General features: G+C 36.4%; 1 protein-coding gene across 1 annotated transcript in view; it reads left to right on the top strand.

Annotated features, from left to right (window-relative positions):
• The window catches only part of LOC106078157 (melanotransferrin-like), a 30385-nt gene extending 13417 nt beyond the window's left edge, over window positions 1-16968 (top strand). Inside the window, exons 3-14 of the mRNA XM_056007418.1 lie at window positions 951-1075; window positions 4641-4745; window positions 5515-5673; window positions 6232-6440; window positions 8788-9118; window positions 10345-10591; window positions 11124-11239; window positions 11954-12070; window positions 12165-12338; window positions 13929-14123; window positions 14742-14817; window positions 15805-16968. Of these exons, the coding sequence (XP_055863393.1) occupies window positions 951-1075; window positions 4641-4745; window positions 5515-5673; window positions 6232-6440; window positions 8788-9118; window positions 10345-10591; window positions 11124-11239; window positions 11954-12070; window positions 12165-12338; window positions 13929-14123; window positions 14742-14817; window positions 15805-16060 (2110 nt within the window). The 3' untranslated portion in view covers window positions 16061-16968. The remainder of the gene's footprint in view (window positions 1-950; window positions 1076-4640; window positions 4746-5514; window positions 5674-6231; window positions 6441-8787; window positions 9119-10344; window positions 10592-11123; window positions 11240-11953; window positions 12071-12164; window positions 12339-13928; window positions 14124-14741; window positions 14818-15804) is intronic.
• Window positions 16969-22519: the final 5551 nt, after the last annotated feature.

Consider the following 22519-nt stretch of genomic DNA (forward strand, 5'->3'; position numbering starts at 1 on the left):
CGTCTTCCGAAAGAATGAAGGGTCAGAATGTAATAAAGAGTATATATACACACACACACACATAAATACATAAAAAAAAATTTTCGCGGGGGATGGGGGGGTCGGGGGGGGGGGGGAATTCACCCCCCCTCCCAAACCCCCCCCCCCCCGAAAAAATATCCTGGCTACGCCCATGTATAGCAACATAGATTTTTATTACCAAGCTTGTATCAGCTCACTCTGTCTGGTAAAAGGTTTGAACACATTATTTCTCACACACCTCGGGTCAAGTTTAAGCTTTGCACAAGTATTCATTGGTTAAGGGTTAAGGATTGGGCACAGTGGCTGACTGGTTAAGCGCTTGTCTTCCGAACCTGGGGCCCTGGTTTCGAATCTCGGTGATGACTGGGATTTTGAATTTTGGGATTTTTAGGGAGCCCCTAAGTCCACTCAACTCTAATGGGTACCTGACTTTAGTTGGGGGAAAGTAGAGGCGGTTGGTCGTTGTGCTGGACATATGACACCATGCTTGTAAACCGTTGGCCAAAGAAACTAATGACCCTAGCATCATCTGCCCCATAGACCGTATCTTATCTTATCTTATCTTATCTTATATAATACAGACGTTACTTCAAAAAAGAAGATGATTACGTCCTACGTGTCATGCATTTAGTCATGCATATTAACCAATGATTTAAATTCTGCCAAGTCACTGGTTTTCCTGGCTAGCTCAGGCAACCCATTCCATGCTCTAATAGCACTAGGGATCTAAGACTCCGAGCGACTTAATCAATAACAGCACAAATTTTTAATTGTTAGTCTAGACGTGTTAAATTAACTACATGATACATTCAAAACAATTAATGTAATTTCATTCAATATAAGCTTTGTTTTCACTTGAAGTATTGTTTTTAAAATGAGACTTCTGTGTTGGTTAGTTGACTTAAAGTTTTCTTTTATTCTCTCTTTAGCTTTTCTTGCATGGAACTGATTGAATCAGATCAGGCTGACCTGGTCAACTTGGACTCAGGCCTGGGCTACTTTGCTGGTCGGCAGCACAACATGATGCCCATCATGGCAGAGAAGTATGACACAGGTAAATTAAAGAAATATCATCTACCTGTTGTATTTTTTAAATTATGTAATTAGGCCTATATCGTTGTTAATTTAACATTTTTGAAACATTTATCCATTGGCGTATCCATTTTTTTTTCGAAGAGTGTTTTACAATTTGTAATGACAAATGAAGGAAACATACTTTTTTTTTTCCGGTTTTCTTTTGCAAATATATATATATATATTTGTAATTGGAGGCGCGGTGGCCGAGTGGTAAGCGCTTAACTTTCGACCCGATGGCTCCCGAGTTCGAATCCTGGTGACGGCGGACAATTATAATTTCGGGATCTTAAGGGCGCCTATTTATTTCTCCCAACTTTTATGTTATACCTAACATAAGATGGGGAAAAGTAAAGGCGGTTGATCGTTATGCTGGCCACATGCTACCCTCGTTAACCGTGGGCTACAGAACCTCCCCGTAGATCGCAAAGTCTCAAACGGGCACTCTTTTTTTTTATATGTTTGGACTGCAAATGCACGTAATCTGTAAATCTAGCCAGAGGTTCTCAACCTGTGGATCGCGACCCCTTGGGTGGTCGATTGACGATTTGCCAGGGGTCGCCTAAGACCATCAAAAATATGGATTGCATATTGTCTACTCTTCTATTGCTGATTGTAAAAAGGGGTCGCCGAGCATAAAAGGTTGAGAACCGCTGTCTAGCCCATTTAGTCTGTTTCCGGAAATATGTTTGGTTCTAGTTTTGAAATGTCCGTAAAGCAAAGAACTGTTCTTTATGTAGTCCATATAAAAGAATCTACGATAGATACTGGCCAAGTAGCCAAAGTTTTAAATAAATAGATACATCTCTATATAGGTACACAACTTTCTCAAACAAAGTAGTATTTTTTTTTTCAAAGTACATTTTCCAATTTTATAAGATAATTTCATCTCTAGACATTCCAAAGCAGATTTGAGCGATGTTTTGCTGGAAGCGTTGGTAACACTTGATATTCTATTTATAAGGTAACAGTGATACTCGGTGTAGGGACTGTGACATTGATTCAGTGAAGTATGGAAAATATGTTGTGTCCAGATTTTGAGATAACAAACTCGGGCTATGAGATAAAAAACGTGACTATGCTGTTCAACCTTAGTAATGTTTGCCTACACCTTCCCCTATGGACTATCCCTTGTGATTAGTCTGTTGAACCGTTGGGGCACCACACATGAACTGTCAACCATCTTTCTCCATTTCTCTCTGTCTTTTGCCTTGGATAGAATCTCTTTCAGTGACAGGCCAGTCCATTCTTTTATGTTGTCTTACCATCGCTTTCGAGGCGCGGTGGCTGAGCGGTAAAGCGCTTGGCTACCGAACCGTGGTCCGGGGTTCGAATCCTGGTGAAGACTGGGATTTTTAACTTCAGGATCTTCGGGCGCCTCTGAGTCCACCCAGCTCTAATGGGTACCTAACGTTAGGTGGGGAAAAGTAAAGGCGGTTGGACGTTGTGCTGGCCACACGACACCCTCGTAAACCGTAGGCCACAGAAACAGATGACCTTTACATCATCTGCCCTATAGACCACAAGGTCTGATAGGGGAACTTTACTTACTTTACTACCATCGCTTTCCCTGTCTGCCTGTTCTTCTTTTTCCTGTGACTGTTCCCTGAAGGAAGGTCTTTGCAAGCTTTGAAGGTTTTGTAAAATGGCCATAACGTTTTAGTTTACGATTTTTTGGCAGTTGTCAGATGATCATCCCGGGGGGGGGGGTCAATCGCCATTGTGATCCTGTTTCTAATCTCCTTGTTTGTGATGCGGTTTTTGTAAGTGATAATCTTGTATCTTTCTACTAGCGTCTCAGTTCCATTGCAAGGATACTCCTCTGGAGTTCTGCGAACAGCTTCTAAGATAGCAAAGCCTACAGGAGTGGAAACCCGATCATGGGGGTGCAACAGTATGATTTTGGTGCCTTTGTAATTGTATTTCCAGAATGTTTTGAGCTTTGCAAGTGCATGCATGACGCGTAGGACGAAATCATTTTCTTTTTTTGAAGTAACGTCTGTATCAAATAAACCTAAGAAGAAGATAAGAGTAATAGAGCAGTGAATTAATGCTTCAAAAAAGACTTGTGCTGTAGTGCACTTACTTCTGTAAAATATTCAAGAGTGAAAGAATAATAATAATAATAATCTTTATTATGCGTAAGGACATTTGTCTTACAAATTGTGCATTACACCAAACAAAAAACATTATAACTATAAGAAACCAAAGTGTGCATTCACACCAGACTCACTCATAATTTACATGTGACAAAGTTTATACCAGATTGTTTTTATTTAATGATTCGATTGCCAGGGGAACAAAAGAGTGTTTGTCTTTGCTATCGGTGTCTTGTATCTCTTTTGTGATGGTAAAATCACAAAATCCTGACACAAAGGGTGATTCTTTATTTCGAGGATCTTGTTAGCTTTTTTATAGATGTTTGTCTCAAACAACTGCCCAAATGGGGTTTGTTTTTTTGCCAATGATTTTCATTTAGGATTCTATAAAGTTTATTTTTATTTTTAATGCTCAGATTGCCATACCAGGCAGTAATATTTAAACTTAAAATATTGCAGATGTGAGCGTGATAAAACATAGCCAAGGCCTTTTCGCTAACATTAAACGAGGACAGTTTTCTTAGTAATTATAATCTTTGCTGCCCTTTTTTGCTGATATAATCAGTATTTGCAGTAAAATTTAGTTTATTGTCTAGGATAGTAGGCCTACCAAGGTATTTAAAGGTTTGCACAATTTCAATAGTCTCTCCAGCTACAGAAACAATATCATTTTCCTTCTTGTCCCTACGAAAATCGATTATCATTTCTTTCGTTTTTTTTTTACATTTAATAATAATAAATTATCTTTACAGTTATTTTCAATGTGTTCAATGTGGTGGGTTGTGTCCCTTCGATCATTTACGCGATAGGTGATTCTTGTCGTCTGCCATTTAGACTACGTTAAGTAAAATAAATAAAATGGGAGAAATAATTGAGGGGCATTGGAGATGTTTGTAAAATGTTTTATAAGGTTCCTTATGAGTTGAAGATAATTTACTTCCTAGTCCAAACCTCCCGCAGGACGTCGGGGGTGGGGAGATGGCAGCGGGCAAGGTATGAACCGCGACCATTGAGACTACCGCACGACCACTCAGCCATATACTTATCAACACTGGTTGAATTATTACATGATAATTTTTTTATTATATACAATTTTGTTGACTATTTCAGACTAAAAGAAAAAAAAAAACATTGCAATGATCTATATATTATCTTATCTTATCTTATATAATACAGACGTTACTTCAAAAAAGAAGATGATTACGTCCTACGCGTCATGCATTTAGTCATGCATATTAACCAATGACTTAAATTCTGCCAAGTCACTGGTTTTCCTGGCTAGCTCAGGCAACCCATTCCATGCTCTAATAGCACTAGGGAAGAAGGAGTATTTGTACAAATTTGTCCTAGCATATGGGACGAGGAATGTGCCTTTATCTTTGTGTCTTTCAGAGTATTTTATTAAATTTTGTTTTTGTATTTGGAGATTATCTTTTAATTTTGTAGAAGCTACAACAACCGATAAACCTTCTTTGTATTCGGTTGCCGTGATGGCTGCTGGCACCAAAATAAATCTGGACACATTAACTCAAAACTCAGTATGTTTTTCAGGTAAATTCTATTTTTCTTTGTGATAGATAAATGATACTGAATTTTAAATAGTTTCTTATCTTATAAAAGTAAACAAAGTCAAGACTACTATAGAACTATAGATAGGCCTATAATAGGAAATAGGAAATCATGTATTTGGCGTACTAATTTTTTTTTTAATGTTACATTTTGATATAACCTATATTATAATCTAGATTCTAGATAGATCTAGATATTTCTTGTTTTTAACAACACATTACACATTAAGTTTGTTTTGCAACTTCACGCTATAAAACTGGGATCATTTTAATTAATAATAATAATAATAATTCTAATAATAATAGTAATAATGCCAGAGAAGTAACGTCTGTATTATATAAGATAAGATAAGAAGAGAATGAATACTCGTTCGTTTCTAGCATAATATTACCTAATAGGCTAATATTAATAATAAGGCCTGTCTCCGAGTCCGAAGATTAATGAGGAATGCATATTTCCCGTGGATACGCAGCACCAGCTCAGCTGTGAGTAGTGTTAGCACTGCAGTGCACTAGCAGTACTAAAGTAAAGAAATAAGAATATTCTAGTAAATTAAGTAAATATTACGCTTACCTTAATCAACTTAATGCCATGGTAGTATATAATTACTAAACTGTCGAGTCGATTGAGTGCATTTGTCATTATTTATGAAGCAATCATTTTGAATTTCAAGAAAAACAAGACTTGTCTTAATAAATGTTAATATTAAAACATATTATGTCTAAATCTATATATATATATATATTATTAGGCATTGGAATGGCTGCTGGCTGGGTTTACCCGATTGGAACACTGCTTAAAAATAACTATATAGAGTTCACTGAGTGTAATGCCTTGGTCAAGGCGGTAGCCTCTGCATTTGGTCACATGTGTCTACCAGGCTCTTTGACGTCACTCTATAATCAGTATGGTGAGTATCCCAAAACAGTTGGAAATATTATGTTATGTAGTCTCCCTATTGAATTTCAACACACAGGTTCCTGAGGATCCTTATGAAGCAGATTAAGATTTGAAAATGTGTGACTTAAACACTTACAGGGCAGATAAAGGACATCTGTTTCTGTGGCGCATGGATGTCGTATGTGGCCAACTCAGCAACCAACCAACTTTACTTTTCCCATCTAATGTCAGGTGCCCATTAGAGCGGGGTGGACTCAAAAGATACCAAAATAAAAAATCCCAGTCTTCACCAGGATTCAAACCTGGGATCCCCAGTTCAAGAACCAAGCCCCATACTACTCAACCACCACCCCTCCCATTACAAGAGCAATTCTGATAAATTAAAATGAAACAATACAGAAATTCTGGTAAAAAAATTTACTTTAAACTTGATTGGCTGATTGCATTTCTGACTAACCTCTCAAATGTGCATATGTTTTTAATTAATTATTTTTTAAATTAGAAAATTATTAACACATTTATAAATTTCATAATTCAACTGAAGCACTGAACTGTAAATACTTTACAGGAAACAACCCGACATCAGTTTGTGAGTTGTGTACTGGACAGAATGAAGAGTTCTGCAGCACCAGTGACACTTTTGCTGGCTATGATGGTGCCTTCAGATGTGTGGCAGAGGGCAAAGGGCAGCTGGCATTTGTCAGACATGACATCTTTGATATTATCCAGAGCCTGGTCAACAATTCTGAAATATCTGGTATCAGTGTGGATCCTGCGGTAAGTGTGTGCTTATGAAGTAGATCACGAGCTGACTTGATGTCAAACTATTATTAGATCTATTTATAGTATAATTTTCACTGGCGACACTGGGGATGTGCTTATGAGGTAGATTATGGGCTGACTGCATGTCTAACCACTATTGGATCATTGAATGGGTTGCCTAAATCAGTAACTTAATAAATAACTTAGCAGGTTAAGTCTCTAATTAACATACATAACTAGATTGATACATATGGATGGAATTATTTTCTTATTAGAAGGAAAGTTTGTAATTTATAAGATAAAATTATAAAATTGGATCTCCATATATTATATCTAACTACTTTCTAACACTAATCATGATGCTCTGTGAGACTCTTTTATAGAGAATATTATAAAAATCTTTTACAGTGCAATACATGCCTTTATATGCCATTCCAATAGTGGCAAAAGGCTCATTCAGCAGTGCATATTCGCTGCTAGCCCAACGAGCATTCACCCAAATGGCTACAAAGCCAGTGTTCCTCTGATGTAGATTCAGTTTTAAAACTGTAAAGCTCTAGATTCATATCCACTTTAAATTACACGTTAAAAAAAGGCCATTTATATCCAATGGCAAATAGTAGATCAGGATGCTACTATCTGGCTACACACACACATACCAGTTTAATTATATCTATATATATTTAATTATAAGGCTTGTCTTCGAGTCCAGAGATTAATATAAGTAAGCAATTTTGTTGATGATTTAACTATTACTAGTAAGACAGAAGATATATATATATATATATATATATATAAATATTTATTAAATAGTTGGAAGCTTGTGTGTGAATTCTAGCACAATACTCAATGTTAAAACAACAAAAGGAATTGTTCTCTAACTTGTATTCTTTCTCTAGGTGTAAACATTTTTGTTGTGATAAGTTGTTGTCAGAGATGTGCTAATGTCCATTTTACTTTGTTTTCTTTGTTGGAGATGGCAAATGTCCCATTTTACTTTGTTTTCTTTGTTGGAGATGGCAAATGTCACATTTTACTTTGTTTTCTTTGTTGGAGATGGCAAATGTCACATTTTACTTTGTTTTCTTTGTTGGAGATGGCTAATGTCACATTTTACTTTGTTTTCTTTGTTGGAGTTGGCAAATGTCACATTTTACTTTGTTTTCTTTGTTGGAGATGGCAAATGTCACTTTTTACTTTGTTTTCTTTGTTGGAGATGTGCTAATGTCACATTTTACTTTGCTTTCTTTGTTGGAGATGGCTAATGTCCCATTTTACTTTGTTTTCTTTGTTGGAGATGGCAAATGTCACATTTTACTTTGTTTTCTTTGTTGGAGATGGCAAATGTCACATTTTACTTTGTTTTCTTTGTTGACGTGCTAATGTCACATTTTACTTTGTTTTCTTTGTTGGAGATGGCAAATGTCACATTTTACTTTGTTTTCTTTGTTGACGTGCTAATGTCACATTTTACTTTGTTTTCTTTGTTGATGTGCAAATGTCACATTTTACTTTGTTTTCTTTGTTGGAGATGGCAAATGTCACATTTTACTTTGTTTTCTTTGTTGGAGATGGCAAATGTCACATTTTACTTTGTTTTCTTTGTTGGAGATGGCTAATGTCACATTTTACTTTTTGCATTGTTACCATGATGCTTTGTGCTGAAAATAACTTGTTCTCCATTAGGGTAAGTTTATAATTAGCCTATTTCTAAAGAGATTGTTTTATTGTGTCGATAATCGATAACCACTTCATCGCTATTATTTTGTAGAGTCTTGTAACAAATACATGAAGATTTTTATTTTGGAACCCAATGTAGGCAGAGCTTTCAGTAGGGTAGGGTTGGGTTGGTAGCTAACTAATGAAATAAAGTACCGATACCACAAATACTCAATTTTGATTTTTAGTCTGAGCTACCATTTTTAGACATCTGCCAGGAAGTGTGGTTGGCTGTTTGCTTCTAAAATCTCATTCAGATTTCTCTTGTCTTGTCTCTTATGGCTTTTTATTGTTATGGAGTGTGTGTGTTTTTGTTTCCAAGGTGATAATGAAAAAAGAAATTTGTTAGATTTGTTTAAATATCAGTTTATTTTTCCTTTCAAGTTGACTTTGTCTATATTATATTAAAATTTATATTTATTATATTCACATAGAAATGAGTCAAGTTAATACAAGTTTTGAGCATAACTATAATATGCCTACAGCGGTTTAGTTGTGTACCTGTAGATTGGGGTTGTAAGTCAACGACCATCTGCAACATTCATATTTTTCTGCTCCCTATTTTTAAAAAAACTTTACGGCTCTGAAGCCAAGAGCCTTACCATTTAGCCACCGCTAATATAAGGTTTCTCTTAATTCCCAGAGTTACCAACTCCTGTGTCCAGATGGTAAAACTGCAGCTGTGACTGATTACGCAAGTTGTAACTGGGGACAGGTGACATCAAATGTCATCCTGACATCAGCCGTCAGAGAGCCTGACATTGTCAAAAGTTATAAAGACTTTCTGTTCACTGTTCAGCAGCTCTTTGGTAGAGGAGGCAGGTTAAGCAGCTCTTTTCAAATCTTCAATTCTGAGAGTTCCTACCCTGTGGATGTGTTCAAGCGAGTGTTTACTAGGAAGAACTTGATGTTTTCGGACACAACACAGAGCTTGATTGATATTGTTGAAACTGAGACTTATTATTCATGGGTTGGTAAGTGTTTACAGGTTATACTTATCTTTTAAATGACAAGACATTTCTACAAATAGGATGGCTGCTTGGTTGTGTAGTAGGTACACTGGACTGTTGTTTGTACCCTGCCCGCAGCACTCCCTTATTATCCTGCGGAAGATCAGGACTAGGAAGTAGATTATCTTCAACTCTAAAGGAACATCCGAAACATGTCAAACAATTTTACAAACAACATTAGATCAAGGCTGGCCTTATGTAATCCTAGGCAAACAGAATATATGGTAGCTTTAAATAAAATAGAAAATAAAAATAAACACCATACAAATAAAATAACCTAATTTAAAGTAATTTCAAGGGTTTGGTTGAAACAATCAATGCTGATGAGCAACAGAATTTAATAGAACACCTCTTTGCATTCTCTGCTTTTCATTTACATTTCATGGTCCAGACTTGAAATAATGTTTTGACATAATTACCAATACTATAGAAAGCAACAGGGTTCTAACATTGGTAGTGTAATAAATATTCACAAATAAACCTAGAGTTATAATACAGACTTAAAGCTAGGCTAGTAGACATAGATCTCTGCTACGTTTGAGATTTCATCCAGGTTTCACAATTTTTATTTCTCAAAAAAAATTTTCCTGTGTAAGGCCCCCACAAAATCTAGGCCCTAGGTGGCTGCCTAGTTTGCCTATGCCTAAAGGTGGCCTAGAAAGACTCTGAAAGACACAAAGATAAAGGCACATTCCTCGTCCCATATGCTAGGACAAATTTGTACAAATACTCCTTCTTCCCTAGTGCTATTAGAGAATGGAATGGGTTGCCTGAGCTAGCCAGGAAAACCAGTGACTTGGCAGAATTTAAGTCATTGGTTAATATGCATGACTAAATGCATGACGCGTAGGACGTAATCATCTTCTTTTTTAAAGTAACATCTGTATTATATAAGATAAGATAAGATAGAATACATTATTACCTCATTTGCATATTTATTTATTTATCTTGTCTTATGGGAGTGGGATAGGCTGTTTATCTATCTAACAAGGAAACCTGATTCCTAATATGACTTGGCTGAGTGCCTAAAGACAGCATAGAGATTTTCTCCTAGATACCTCTTCCACTTGTCCAAAAATAGAGATTTGATCAGTTTCTATTCAGGTACATCATCACTATTGTATCTTTTTTTTTACAAGTTAATTCACTTCTATTGCAAGGTTATGACTGTGACATGTGTTTCTCTGAAGCTGATGATTTCAATGACATGCTGACTGAGATGAACAGCTGCCCCTCTGATGTCATCCGTTGGTGTTTGATCTCCATGGCCGAGAAGCTGAAGTGTGAGGACATGATTATGGCTTTCAAGGCTAAAGAGCTCCAACCTGAGATGGACTGTCTGTATGGAGGGAATACAACCGCGTGTTTGGAAATGATTTGGAGAGGGGATGCTGACCTAATAAGTTTGGATGCTGGAGATGTGTACATAGCTGGACGGTTAGTTTAAATCTGTTACACTTAAGTAAATGTTAATATGTTCTATTCAGACCTTGAGCTTTGTAGAGAAATGTCTTTGTATTTAATTCCAATGATTAAGTATAGGTATAGTATTTCACATGATCAGCAAAGACCTGCAAATTTTGCTACTATTGATGCAGACCAAATCATTGTCCACTGAAGGTCTATTTAAGTTGGTTTTTTTTGTCATTTGCTTCTGCCTTCAACAAGAGCTTTTCTTTAAATCTTATATTTGTGTCTTTTGAATTTTATGAGACGTCTCCATCTGTCACTTTCAGACCATCTGCTACTAGCTGCTTAAGCAGTTCCTCTATGCCAGTGTAGGCAAAATGGCACCTGAGTTGATTTTTAAAGTGCTTTTGTTGTGTTATCCTGTTCTAATCTCAGCCCTATGCTGTCATACTGCTGAATGGTATATAGTGCCTCTACTCTGCTTAGTCCTTACTCCCATCTAATAGTTTGTGATCTTTGCATCTTTACAAATAACTATCTGATAGTTTGTATCTCACAGTCGCTATGGCCTGATCCCCATTGCATCAGAAGATTATGGTGATATGTCAATGAAGTTCAAGGCTGTTGCTGCCATCAAGAAAACAGACCAACAAACAACTTTATTCAACATGAAAGGTAAAACAAAAGTTTCACAGTTGGTAGGATTTAGAATTGTTATGAAATTTCTTTTTTTTTTTGGTATTCTATGACATAGTCAGGGATCTTCAAAAAAAAGTTAATCACAGTTATCTGCTATTTGTTTTTAAGATCCCATTTGTAATTTTTACTAATAGTGGAGATATGATGGAAACAAAAAAAGACTTAGGGAAATGAAAAGAATTATAAAAATTACTTTGTACTACAAATGAAAGAGCTTTTGAAAGTTGATTCTACAGTTCTGGTCTAAGGGCAGATGATGGAAAGGTCATCTGTTTATGTGGCCTACGGTTAACAAAGGTGTCATGCAACAATCAACCGCCTTTACTTTTCCCCAACTAATGTCACGTACCCATTAGAGCTGGGTGGACTCAAGAGTTGCCAGAAGATCCCGAAATAAAAAATCCCAGTCTTCACAAGGATTTGAACCCTCTACCTGGTTCGGAAACAAAGCACTTTATCACTCAGCCACTACACCTACACAGTTTAAAAAAAAAGTGCACACAATTTATTTTATAATAATTCTATTTTATATATTATATTATTATTATTTTATTATTATTAAAATACTTTGCTTATCAATAACTCCATATTCTCTACACCAGATACACCTACAATGCTGCTATTTATGGATCAGCCTTCATGTATAAATAACTTCAATATTTTTTTTCTAATGAAATCAATGTTATGCAGGTAGAAGATCGTGCCATCCTGGGATTGGTCGAGGTGATGGCTGGGTGATTCCACTCAACATCTTCATCGAGACTGAACAGTTTCTGCCTAAAGATTGTACTATTTTTAGAAACATTGGTAAGTTGGAGGTTGGCTACTTTACATTTTTATAGCTTCTTTTTAATTGAGATAAAAAACTTTAAGAATGAACTGATTAAACTTTTGTATTTAGGTGAGCTCTTTTCTCGGAGTTGTATACCTGGATCTCTGGACACGGAGTACAATCCTGGTGGCCGGCCCATCAACCTGTGTGAAGGGTGTAAATCAAATGGTTATGGAAAATGTCAGCGTAACAATGATGAGCTTTATTATGGCACCAGCGGTGCATTCAGATGTTTGGTGGAGAGTAAGTTCCCTTTTCTTATGAAATACTAGGATTGATCAGAAGTCACAGTTTAACTTATCATGACTGCATACTATTTTTTTTAAGTTAGATGTTTTAATGTGTGTCACGTGCATGTGTGTATGTCATGCTTGACAGCACACAATAACAGCTGACCAGTAGTATGTAAACTGTCCATATTATTAGGTCATCTCGTGTGTGCATGGGATCCTTCTAGATAACCTACATATGAATAAGCTAAGATGCTTGACAGCACACAATAACAGCTGAGCAGTAGTATGTAAACTGTCCATATTATTAGGTCACCTCGTGCGTGCATGGGATCCTTCTAGATAACCTTGATATGAATAAGCTAAGATACACATCTCTCCAAAATTACAATCTTTCCAAAATGGTTGAAATAAAATTTTTTTAAAGTTCTTTAAATTTTTACTTTATTGATACAAAGCAGAATTCTAAATGATAGAGATGTGAGTCTCTTACCTGACACTTATTGAGACTTTTATAGGCCCCATATTGTGCTGACTATCATAACAGTATAACCAGTGTACTACAGTATTAATAGTGTTGATTAGCATTTTAATAATAATAATAATAATCTTTACTGTCTGTAAGGAATTACAATTTGTGCATTACACCAAACAAAACATTATAACTATAAAAAAACAAAATGTACATTCACACCAGACTCACTCATAATTTACATGTGACAAAGTTTATACCAGATTGTTCTTATTTAATGATTTGATTGCCAGGGGAACAAATGAGTTTTTGCGTCTGTCTTTGCTATCAGTGTCTTGTATCTCTTTTGTGATGGTAAAATCACAAAATCCTGACCTAAAGGGTGATTTTTAGAATCTTTTTAGCTTTTTTATGGATGTTTGTCTCCGCTGCCAAAAAGAGGTTTGTTTTTTCCCAATGACTTGACTTTACTTTGACATTCAACTGATAATTAGGACTCAAACTTATCAAACAGCTGAAAGAATAGTTTGATCATTCTACTAATAATTATGGTTGACTAGTGTAACATTATTCTCTATAAAGTAATTAAATGCAAAGTAACTGGCTAAATAAAGTTAATTTGACTTAGAAGATTGTTTCCCATATTAGCAGCTATTTGGAATAGTAATTTACCAATATAATAAACATAATTTTCTGTAGTAATTAATGTCCATTAAAGTAAAATAGTAATATAAATGTTAAAAAAATGACTGAATCATATTCAACTGTAGTCATAGAATTCTGTACTAGAGTATTGATTTAGATTCTCAAACAATTGTATTATTATTCAATAGTTAGACTTGGTTAGAACATAATAAGGCTTGTCTTCGAGTCTCAAGATTAGTGAGGAATGCAATATTTCCCATGGCTGCGCAGCCCCAGCTGTGACCTACATATTTTTCACATCCAGGGCAAGCATAACCATTGTCCGCAGGTGGTTGATTTAGATTTTCTTTTCGTTGTCTGCCTCTGACATAGTCATTCAAATAATAGTCAGATTTAAACTCTGTTTTGTTTGTATATTGTGGTTGTATTAGATTATAGTTTAAGTCTATAAATTACTTCACTATATCATGACATGTTTCTCGTCAGACGGTGGTGACATTGCCTTTGTTCGCCACTTGACTGTCCGAGACAACACAGATGGGCGCAATCATGCCACATGGGCTAGGAATCGGAGGTCTGATGACTATGAACTGTTGTGCAAGGATGGGCGTCGCCTTAATGTGGACAGATTTAATGAATGTCACTTGGGGGAAGTTCCAGCTGATGCAATAGTTACTTCAGGTTAGCTCTTATCCAGTGCAAGGACCAATCAACTCTAATTTAATCTAACCATGCTGGATGTTAGTAACTGGAGGTCCTGGAAAGATTTTTTAAAGGTTCCTACCCACTTCAAGCTTAAATATAAATGACACTTAATAATGTTAATGAATCTAAAAGCAATTTATATTGAGAGAAGAAATAAAGTCCTGCTTTCAGACATTGTAGTCTATAGGGCAGGTGATGTTAAGGTCATCTGTTTCTTTGGCCAACGGTTAACAAGCAGGGTGTCATGTGGCCAGCACAATGACCAATCACCTTTTTTTGTTCCCCTACTAAAGTCAGGTACCCATTATAAGTTGAGTGGACTCAGAGCAGGCTAAAAACCTTGGAAGTTCGAAACTCCAGTTTTCACTGATATTCAAACTCAGGACCCCAGGTTTGGAAGCCAAGCGCTTAACCATTCAGCTACTGAGCCCCCTAAGAAATAGAAAGCTTGTAAATTTAATTTCTTATATTTAATATGTATATTTTTTTTATGTTATATCTGTGTAATGTGGAGGGTGAGGCCCTGTGTATTGCACAGTGTAGCCCTATGGTAAATCTGGCTCTGGCTCCAATCTTATGCAATTTATTTTACAGCTACAAAGACCTCAGAGCAAATAGAGATCATCTGGAATGTTCTAAATTATGGACAACAGTTTTTTTCATCAGACATGTAAGTGTAACCAAGTACCAAGTAGTCTAAGAGGCAGATAATGTAAAAACTTTGACTTGGCAGTGTATGGGACAGGTAATGGAATCTCCTAGTAGATTTAACTACTTTCTTTATATCCTATTCACTCTCATTCAGTAGGACAGACGTGTAAACAATGGTTTAATGCATTGCGTGGAGTCTTGTTCTACAAGTGCATGGTAAATGTGTACAACTCAACTTAACTCTTTCTCTCCTAACTGACCATACCAGCGTTGATTCCACCAGAATGTGCTAAATAATTACGGAGAGAAAGAGTTAAAGTTCCATCTCATGCTAGTTTTTTTTTTTTTTAAATCTCTTTTTACAATATGGGTTGGCGAAACTTCTGGGCTACACCTAAAACCTCGTTGGACACGGTTTCTGAAAAACAGCTCTAACAATTTTCCTATAAATTTGACATTTGATGTATATTGGGAACAGAAGCACTGTTATAATTTTTCAAAGTATAAAAAAAATAAAATTTACATTTGTCTTGAGGGCTAGAGAATATTTATCTTGAACAGACTATAATCTTCGGCTATTTCTGATTGTTCTCTCTATTTATTAACTCTTTACCTCCGTAATTATTTTCCTTGTTCTGACAGAATTTTCTTTTTTTCACATTTGTATGTTATGATCAAACTTCAATAGCATCTTTGTTTGATAAGTAAACGTGACTTTTGGTCTAGAATTAGAGGAGAATGCATGCTCTTTTTAAAAAACACAAAATTAAAGTTTATAAAATAAAAAAATTTAATTGAATTTAATGGGGTCAAATCGTTAATTAGGAGAGAAAGTGTTAAAGAGTTTATTAAATCTAACATTCTTATCTTATCCTGTCTTATATAATACAGACGTTACTTCATGAGCTATTAAGAGCAAAATGTTAGTTCTATAAGAGGTATAAGGGGTTTTTGTCTTTTTGAATAAGTATTTTTAAGTTTTTCTTGTTTCTTTTTTATTTTCAAGTGATGGAGACTTCCATATGTTTGACTCGGGCTTCTGGTACAGTAATCTCATTTTTAATGACGCTGCTGTACGCTTGATGAAAATCTCACCCGATCGTCAAAACTACAAGGACTGGCTGGGCGAGACCTTTCTTGCTCAGGTTGAGAACCTCCACCAGTACACATGTGTTAATCCAGACAGTGCAGGATTTCTTCGGCCAAGTTTTGTAGTTAGTCTGTTAGTAGTTTTGGTCTCCATGCTTCTCAAACACTTATAGGTCAACCAACTTTAGATTCATGTCTCTCTGTTTCTGGTTGTTTATTAAAGGTTAGGACACCAGGCATTTGGTTTAAGACTCTCTGGGAAAAAAAATGACTAAAAAAAAATAAAATGTTGAAAAACATATATTTTTAATCATTTTAACTAATCTAGAAAATATCTTTTACATAGACTATCCTTGTAGTGTCCTTACAAGGGAAAGAGCTTGTGCTTTACTAATGTGGTGATATAATTGAATTAGTCCCCTTGACCCCTCAGTATTTTTTTTTTAAAAGCATTAATGGTAGCATTCACCCAGATATGTGATGGGATCATAGTACCCTGAGAAAGCTAAAAGCATGAAATTGAGCTAAACAAGAACAATTTGTAAAAATATTTCTAATTTCACAGATTTATTGTTGTTAGTCTAGATCTATTACAAATTTAATTACATGACTGATCCAAATTAATTGATGAAATTACACTTAATAGAAGATATGTTTTTTTGTAAGTATTTTAAAAGTTTTTCTTTTACTTGTAGCTACAAATGTTTCCTTATGAGAAGAATTACCATTAAGACCATGTTCTAAGATTTGTTTTCTTGTGAAAAATAGTGTCATGATATTGTTAGCAGGCCACATTTCTAATGGATAAATAATTTGAAAGTTTGATTCTGCCTTTAAAAACAAGTCCCTGTTAACTCAATATCACTGACCTATACATTTGTTTTTTTGGTTAGATATCAACTATCATTGTAATTATTTCCCCTGCATCCATACATGTACATAGTTCATTCTATGCATTTTTGTTATTGTTATTATTATAAATTTGTATTATAATGAATGTATGTGATCTTAAGTTTTATTGCCTTGGGTTCATGGTGATTCAAGGGATGTTTTTATGTAAATATAGATATGCTCATAAGAATTCAGTTTTATTAGTTGATTAGTCTGGTTGGCTACCTGGTTGTGTGGTATATCCTTTCTGCTGTTGACATGATGGTTCCAAGGTGGAACCCAGCCTACTGCCATTCCCTAGTGATTCTAGCTACTCGTTGGCTCAGCGTGGCGCCTCCGTGGAAACGTCTAGTAGTGGAACTAGATAGGCCAAGTTCGAGTAGGGAACCAGGCCCTGCCGGGCTTTCCTGGGTGAGCTTGAGTTTTTATTTCTCTTCACTCCAGGTTGGGGTGGAAACAATGGCTGGGACCCAGCCCAACAAATCCGCTTTACCGTTCCACGCAGGGGGCCGCCATCAGTTAGCCATTAAGCTGGCGGTAACAGTATAGAAATATGAGGCTATCTCCCCATGGTAAGTGCTCCTCTCGACCACTTATAGCGAGTGGACTCAAAACCGGGCTTAGTACGCCGTGTACGTGGTACGATCCGATTTCTATGCCCAGTCATTATAGCCGACTACCGCTGGGAGCCCTCAGACAGGACAGGAGTGAAGAGCCCCATGTCCAGGCCTGGTTGTTGGATAAAAGCCTTTCTAACAATCAACAGGATAATGGCGCCTCGGCGCTGATTCCCTATTGAACTTTTTTGAAGGGGACTTGCGGGACCTTTGTGCTTCAATGTAATACTCTTCATTTATGAAGGAGCATTTGACATGTAAAACAATTTTAAAAAAAAATTATTTAGATCATCAGAAGATCCATTAAGTTGTGACAGTAATCAAAACATTTCTTATTGTGTTCAAAGGGAATGATGGGTCTTGCAATGAGGTGTCACAGTAATCAAAACATTTCTTATTGTGTTCAAAGGTAATGATGAGTCTTTGCAATGAGGTGTGACAGTAATCAAAACAAAGAAATCTGATATCATTGGGACGATATGTTGGGGCTTATGAAAAGAGATTTTGGGAAGAGATCGCCATGTCTAGAGCAATGACAGAAATACATATGATTCAATAAGTGTTTTACAAGGAGGGTTGCAGGGACTTTCTGTCTGTGAAAATCAAGAGTTTAAAATTGACAATTCTAGTACAGTGGGTTTTGAACCTAAGGCTTGCTTACAGCATTGTATCCTTTACTAGTTCCTGTTCTGTAAGCATTGGAAGTTTAAACTCTCAATACTTATGTTTTGTTTGATGTTATATCTTCAAGGTGGCTGGTGTATGAAAATACATTTGTCTCCCCTTCCTTAATTCAAACTAATTTTAAATTGTGCGAAGGGACACAAAAAATGATGACGTTATATTTGCATACTTATGACACAGTCGGCCTAAAGAAATAATCGAGGGAGATTTGTAGTAATAAAAACTTAATTAAGTACAACCAGGGGCGGACTGGCTATATGGGCAAATGTCCGGTGGGCCGGTACCAAATGGGCCGGTCTGGTCGCGACCAAAGACATTTTTTTTTTTCAATGCAGACAATTTAAAAAAAAAAAAAAAAAAACGCCCTAAAGAATGAAAGGTCAGAATGTAATGAAGTTTGATTAAATATACATATAGATTTAGAGGGTGGTAAACAAAAATCCCTCCCCCCCCCCACCCCCACCTAAAAAATCCTGGCTACGCTCATGATATGACATGTCATTAATTTGTGGGCCAATTTATATGGTACAGGTAATGCCCGGGCCGATTTTGATACCCAGTCCGCCCCTGAGTACAACTCTCACTAACACACAGACATTTCTATCTAGAGTTCATATTCCCAAAACTGAGAAATATATATATATATACATATATATATATATACACATATATAAGAAAAGATAATTGTTATTGGTCCAATCAAATGGAAATTCAGTTTGACTACAATTGACCACCTCAGCATAACTACTGTAACAATAACAATTTAGATGAAAACTTCGGACAACATTCACCCACGAAACACATACATATTCACAACCAGCGCTTTATGAATTTGACTTCTGTGTACTTCTCGATGACGACAGATGATCTTGTAACACTCTGATCGACAGTGGGATAAAGGAGTTTTTAAATCTTTCGGCTTTGGTCCTAGTGGAATGAAGACGACCTCTTAGTTCAAATCTTATGTAACAGTGGTTTAATGGGTGAAGGTTGTCTTTAAGAATCGTGTTTTGGAAAGGCATTTTTCATGAAAAACTTCTTCAAGAGATGGTAGCTGTGTTCGAGTGATATACGATGCTTTTTTAATGTCTATTTAGTCTTAAGTCTTTGCACCAGTGAAGTATTACCATACCAGCAGGTGATGTCAAAGTTAATTAGACTGCTGGTATATTCAATTCCAATCTGCAACATTTTGTTTAGCATTGTCTCCCCCTTGCCCATGACGTCACCTTCCAACGTATGACGTCCAATGATAATGCTTGTGTTTCCTGTTACTTCTATGTATAGTTAATACAAAGATGTTTCAATACTTGCACAAAGTTTTACGGTGTATGTGATTGGAGAATTGATCTATTGATATTTTACAAAGCTTTGATCTACTCTGTCTGTATGTCTGGTGAAAAATTTGGACACGTTATTTTTCTGACACTTAATCTCGATCAAGTTGAAACTGCAGGATTAGTCATCGGCGAAGACAATACTTCATTTTTTTTTTAAAGTTAGTCAATTAATTATTTTGTTTGATAAGGGAAATTATTAATTATTCACAGATATAGCTAAATATGTATGATTTAGTTCCCTTTTATAATTGTATACTGTCAGGGGCAGGTATGGTGAGAGTGAATGTGTTATTTCTTTGTTGATATTTTAGTATGAAAGAGTTATACCCTATTGTTTATATCCCCGGCACACAGCATACATAGTATGTACCCAAAAAGAGCAGTGATTCTCAATATTAGGCGAAAAACAAAACATAAAACGCGTTTTCCTACATACAAGGGGTCTCGCTTAACATGAAGACAATATAACGATAAATACGCTTCATAAAGAAATACTTACGCTTCTAGTGCCTCGATTGTCAGTCACACTTCAGCATCGGCCCTCGCCCCCATGTTACTTTATTTCATCTGCCTTTTTTAAATAGGATAAATAATGAGCTGTAGATGTCAGGAGAATGCGTTTCTGTAGTCAAGAATGCAAGAAACGCTTGGCGCCCGAACCCCACTGGGGGAGCTTACAGCGCTCCCCAAGACCCCGTAGATGTCAACAGAAAGGCCACCGACATGACTGGGTTTTTTTTCCCCCCGAAGGTTGAGAAACACTGCTCTTTTTATTTACATAATATGTATGCTGTGTATATGCGTTTAAACATAGGGTTAACGTTTCCTGGGCGTTAGGAGTAGGGTTTGGAAAAAAATCGCCCCTCCCCCCACTCAAAAGTTCTGGATTCTCTAGTGACTCGAGATGAAATGAAATAACAATATAGATTATAAAATGACATTTGGAACAAGATCTATCACACCGCAATTACACGTCTGTCAGTCAGGCAATCTGGAGTCGTCTGTCCAGCTGACGACAATTCCGTTTATCTTGCATCATTTACAATCTCTAAATTCTTCCCACCGTCACCATGGAAACCTACACCGACTTCACAACAACCTCCCGCCCTCCCCCATTACACACACACATACACACAATAAACCAGGACCATTTTATGCTTTAAAAAAAATATTCGTAATCAACTGGAATGTATTTGTACCCATAAGAAAAATATTGCGGGACTGTAATGACCTCCTGAAATCATGCAAAGCACAACCAAGTTCCATAAGGAAAACGTATCCTATTAGTCAAGGGGTCTTTAAAGGGCAACAATCGAAATATTACAAAAAGATTCTGATTATATTGGGTTAAGTCCCATTTAAACTTCAGACAATAAAAATAAGTCAGTCACGATCGTAGAGGGAGAGAACTCTCTTATGTGATTTTGGACAAGACTATAAAGATGAATCTTAAGTACACCATGTCTACTGTAAAATCAGTTCAATTGTTAAAATGGTAGAAATAAAAAATAAAAAAAAAAATGTAACCATGAAATATTCCTCACAATAATGTCTCTAAAGCAATGTTTCCCAAACTTTGTTTCGCGGAACCCCAGTATTCCTCAAGGCCTGAATAGGTTTTTCCACAAACTACTGGAATAACTAACTAGTAGGCCACCCGTAAATAAAACTTTTTCTCAATAAAAAAAAATAAAGCAAAGTGTTCCAGTAAATACTCAGAAAGTGCGAAGTGTTCCGTTAAGGACACAGTTTGGGAATCCCTGCACAAAGGAAAAAATGATCTCAACCGATGAGAAAAAGTTGTACATGCGATACATTATTAATCAAACATGACGCTAAACATTGCGTGTACCCGCTATTTGCGTGCCTAAACGAGTACATTCCGAATAGAATGTTGAACACACGAGGAAATGGTGCACATCGACTAGTAATATCTTTCTCCAACTGGTGACACCAAAAAAACAGCATACAACAAGGGAGATCATATTGCTTTGAACTAGTCAAAACAAATTCTTCAGTTATGCCCCTTGTATTTTTTTTTTCTTTTTTAAATATATATTATATGCTTCACATATTTCTGAACATAAATTAAAAAAATTAGCTCAACAATTTCATTTGATTGTATTGTTACGATCTTCTCTACCAGGCCTTCTGCAAACACTGCCCAACAACACAATTTAAAACAATTTACAGAATACAACAAGGGAGATCAATTTGCTTTGAACTAGTCAAAACAAATTCTTCAGTTATGCCCCTTGTATTTTTTTTCTTTTTTTAAATATATATTATATACTTCACATATTTCTGAACATAAATTTTAAAAATAAGCTCAACAATTTCATTTGATTGAATTGTTACGATCTTCTCTACCAGGCCTTCTGCAAACGCTGCCCAACAACACAGCACATCTAAAACATCAACTTGACAACAATACAATTGACTACATCAAATTCAAATGCTTTCTTGTACAATAGAACTGCCTACTAAACACTACAAGTCTTTTTCTGTCTACTTCTAGACTCGTACAGCTACATTTTCAAGGACTAACAAGTATACCCGGGTACGCTGTTCTGCCTCATCGTGGCACCTGGGTAGAAACGGCTACTTGAGGGGGTAGCTAGGCTAAATGAATGGCGAAACATAACTCCCGTGGGGATTCCCACGGGTAGACGAGAGTCCACCTCTTGCACGGGTGGGGTTGTAAAAAAGTCCCCACAAACCTGTCACACATCCATGCGCTGTTCCTCAAAGGGACCGTTACATAAATGGCGGGTCCCGCATAGTTAGCTTGGTATAATGAAGGAAAATGGCGGAGGCTCCCGGTGCCCTCGGCCTTCGGCCATGTGCAGCCAAGCATGCGTCGGGGGCCAAAGGCATTAGAAACAGCAATGCTTTACATAGGCATTGACTCGGGTCTCTCTCAAACAGAACTGTGTTCTCACAGGTTTTTTTTTTTTTTACTGTTTGGCGTCCAAACAGGTTTTTTTTTCAAACTTAGGGCTCGAAGAACCTTCGGCTCAGCCCTTGGACATCAACAAGGACTAACAAGGTACCATGTCACAGATCTTACGCCTTGCTGTCCTGGACTCAACTGCCCATT

Source organism: Biomphalaria glabrata, chromosome 1, assembly GCF_947242115.1.
Source record: "Biomphalaria glabrata chromosome 1, xgBioGlab47.1, whole genome shotgun sequence".
Taxonomy (NCBI): domain Eukaryota; kingdom Metazoa; phylum Mollusca; class Gastropoda; family Planorbidae; genus Biomphalaria; species Biomphalaria glabrata.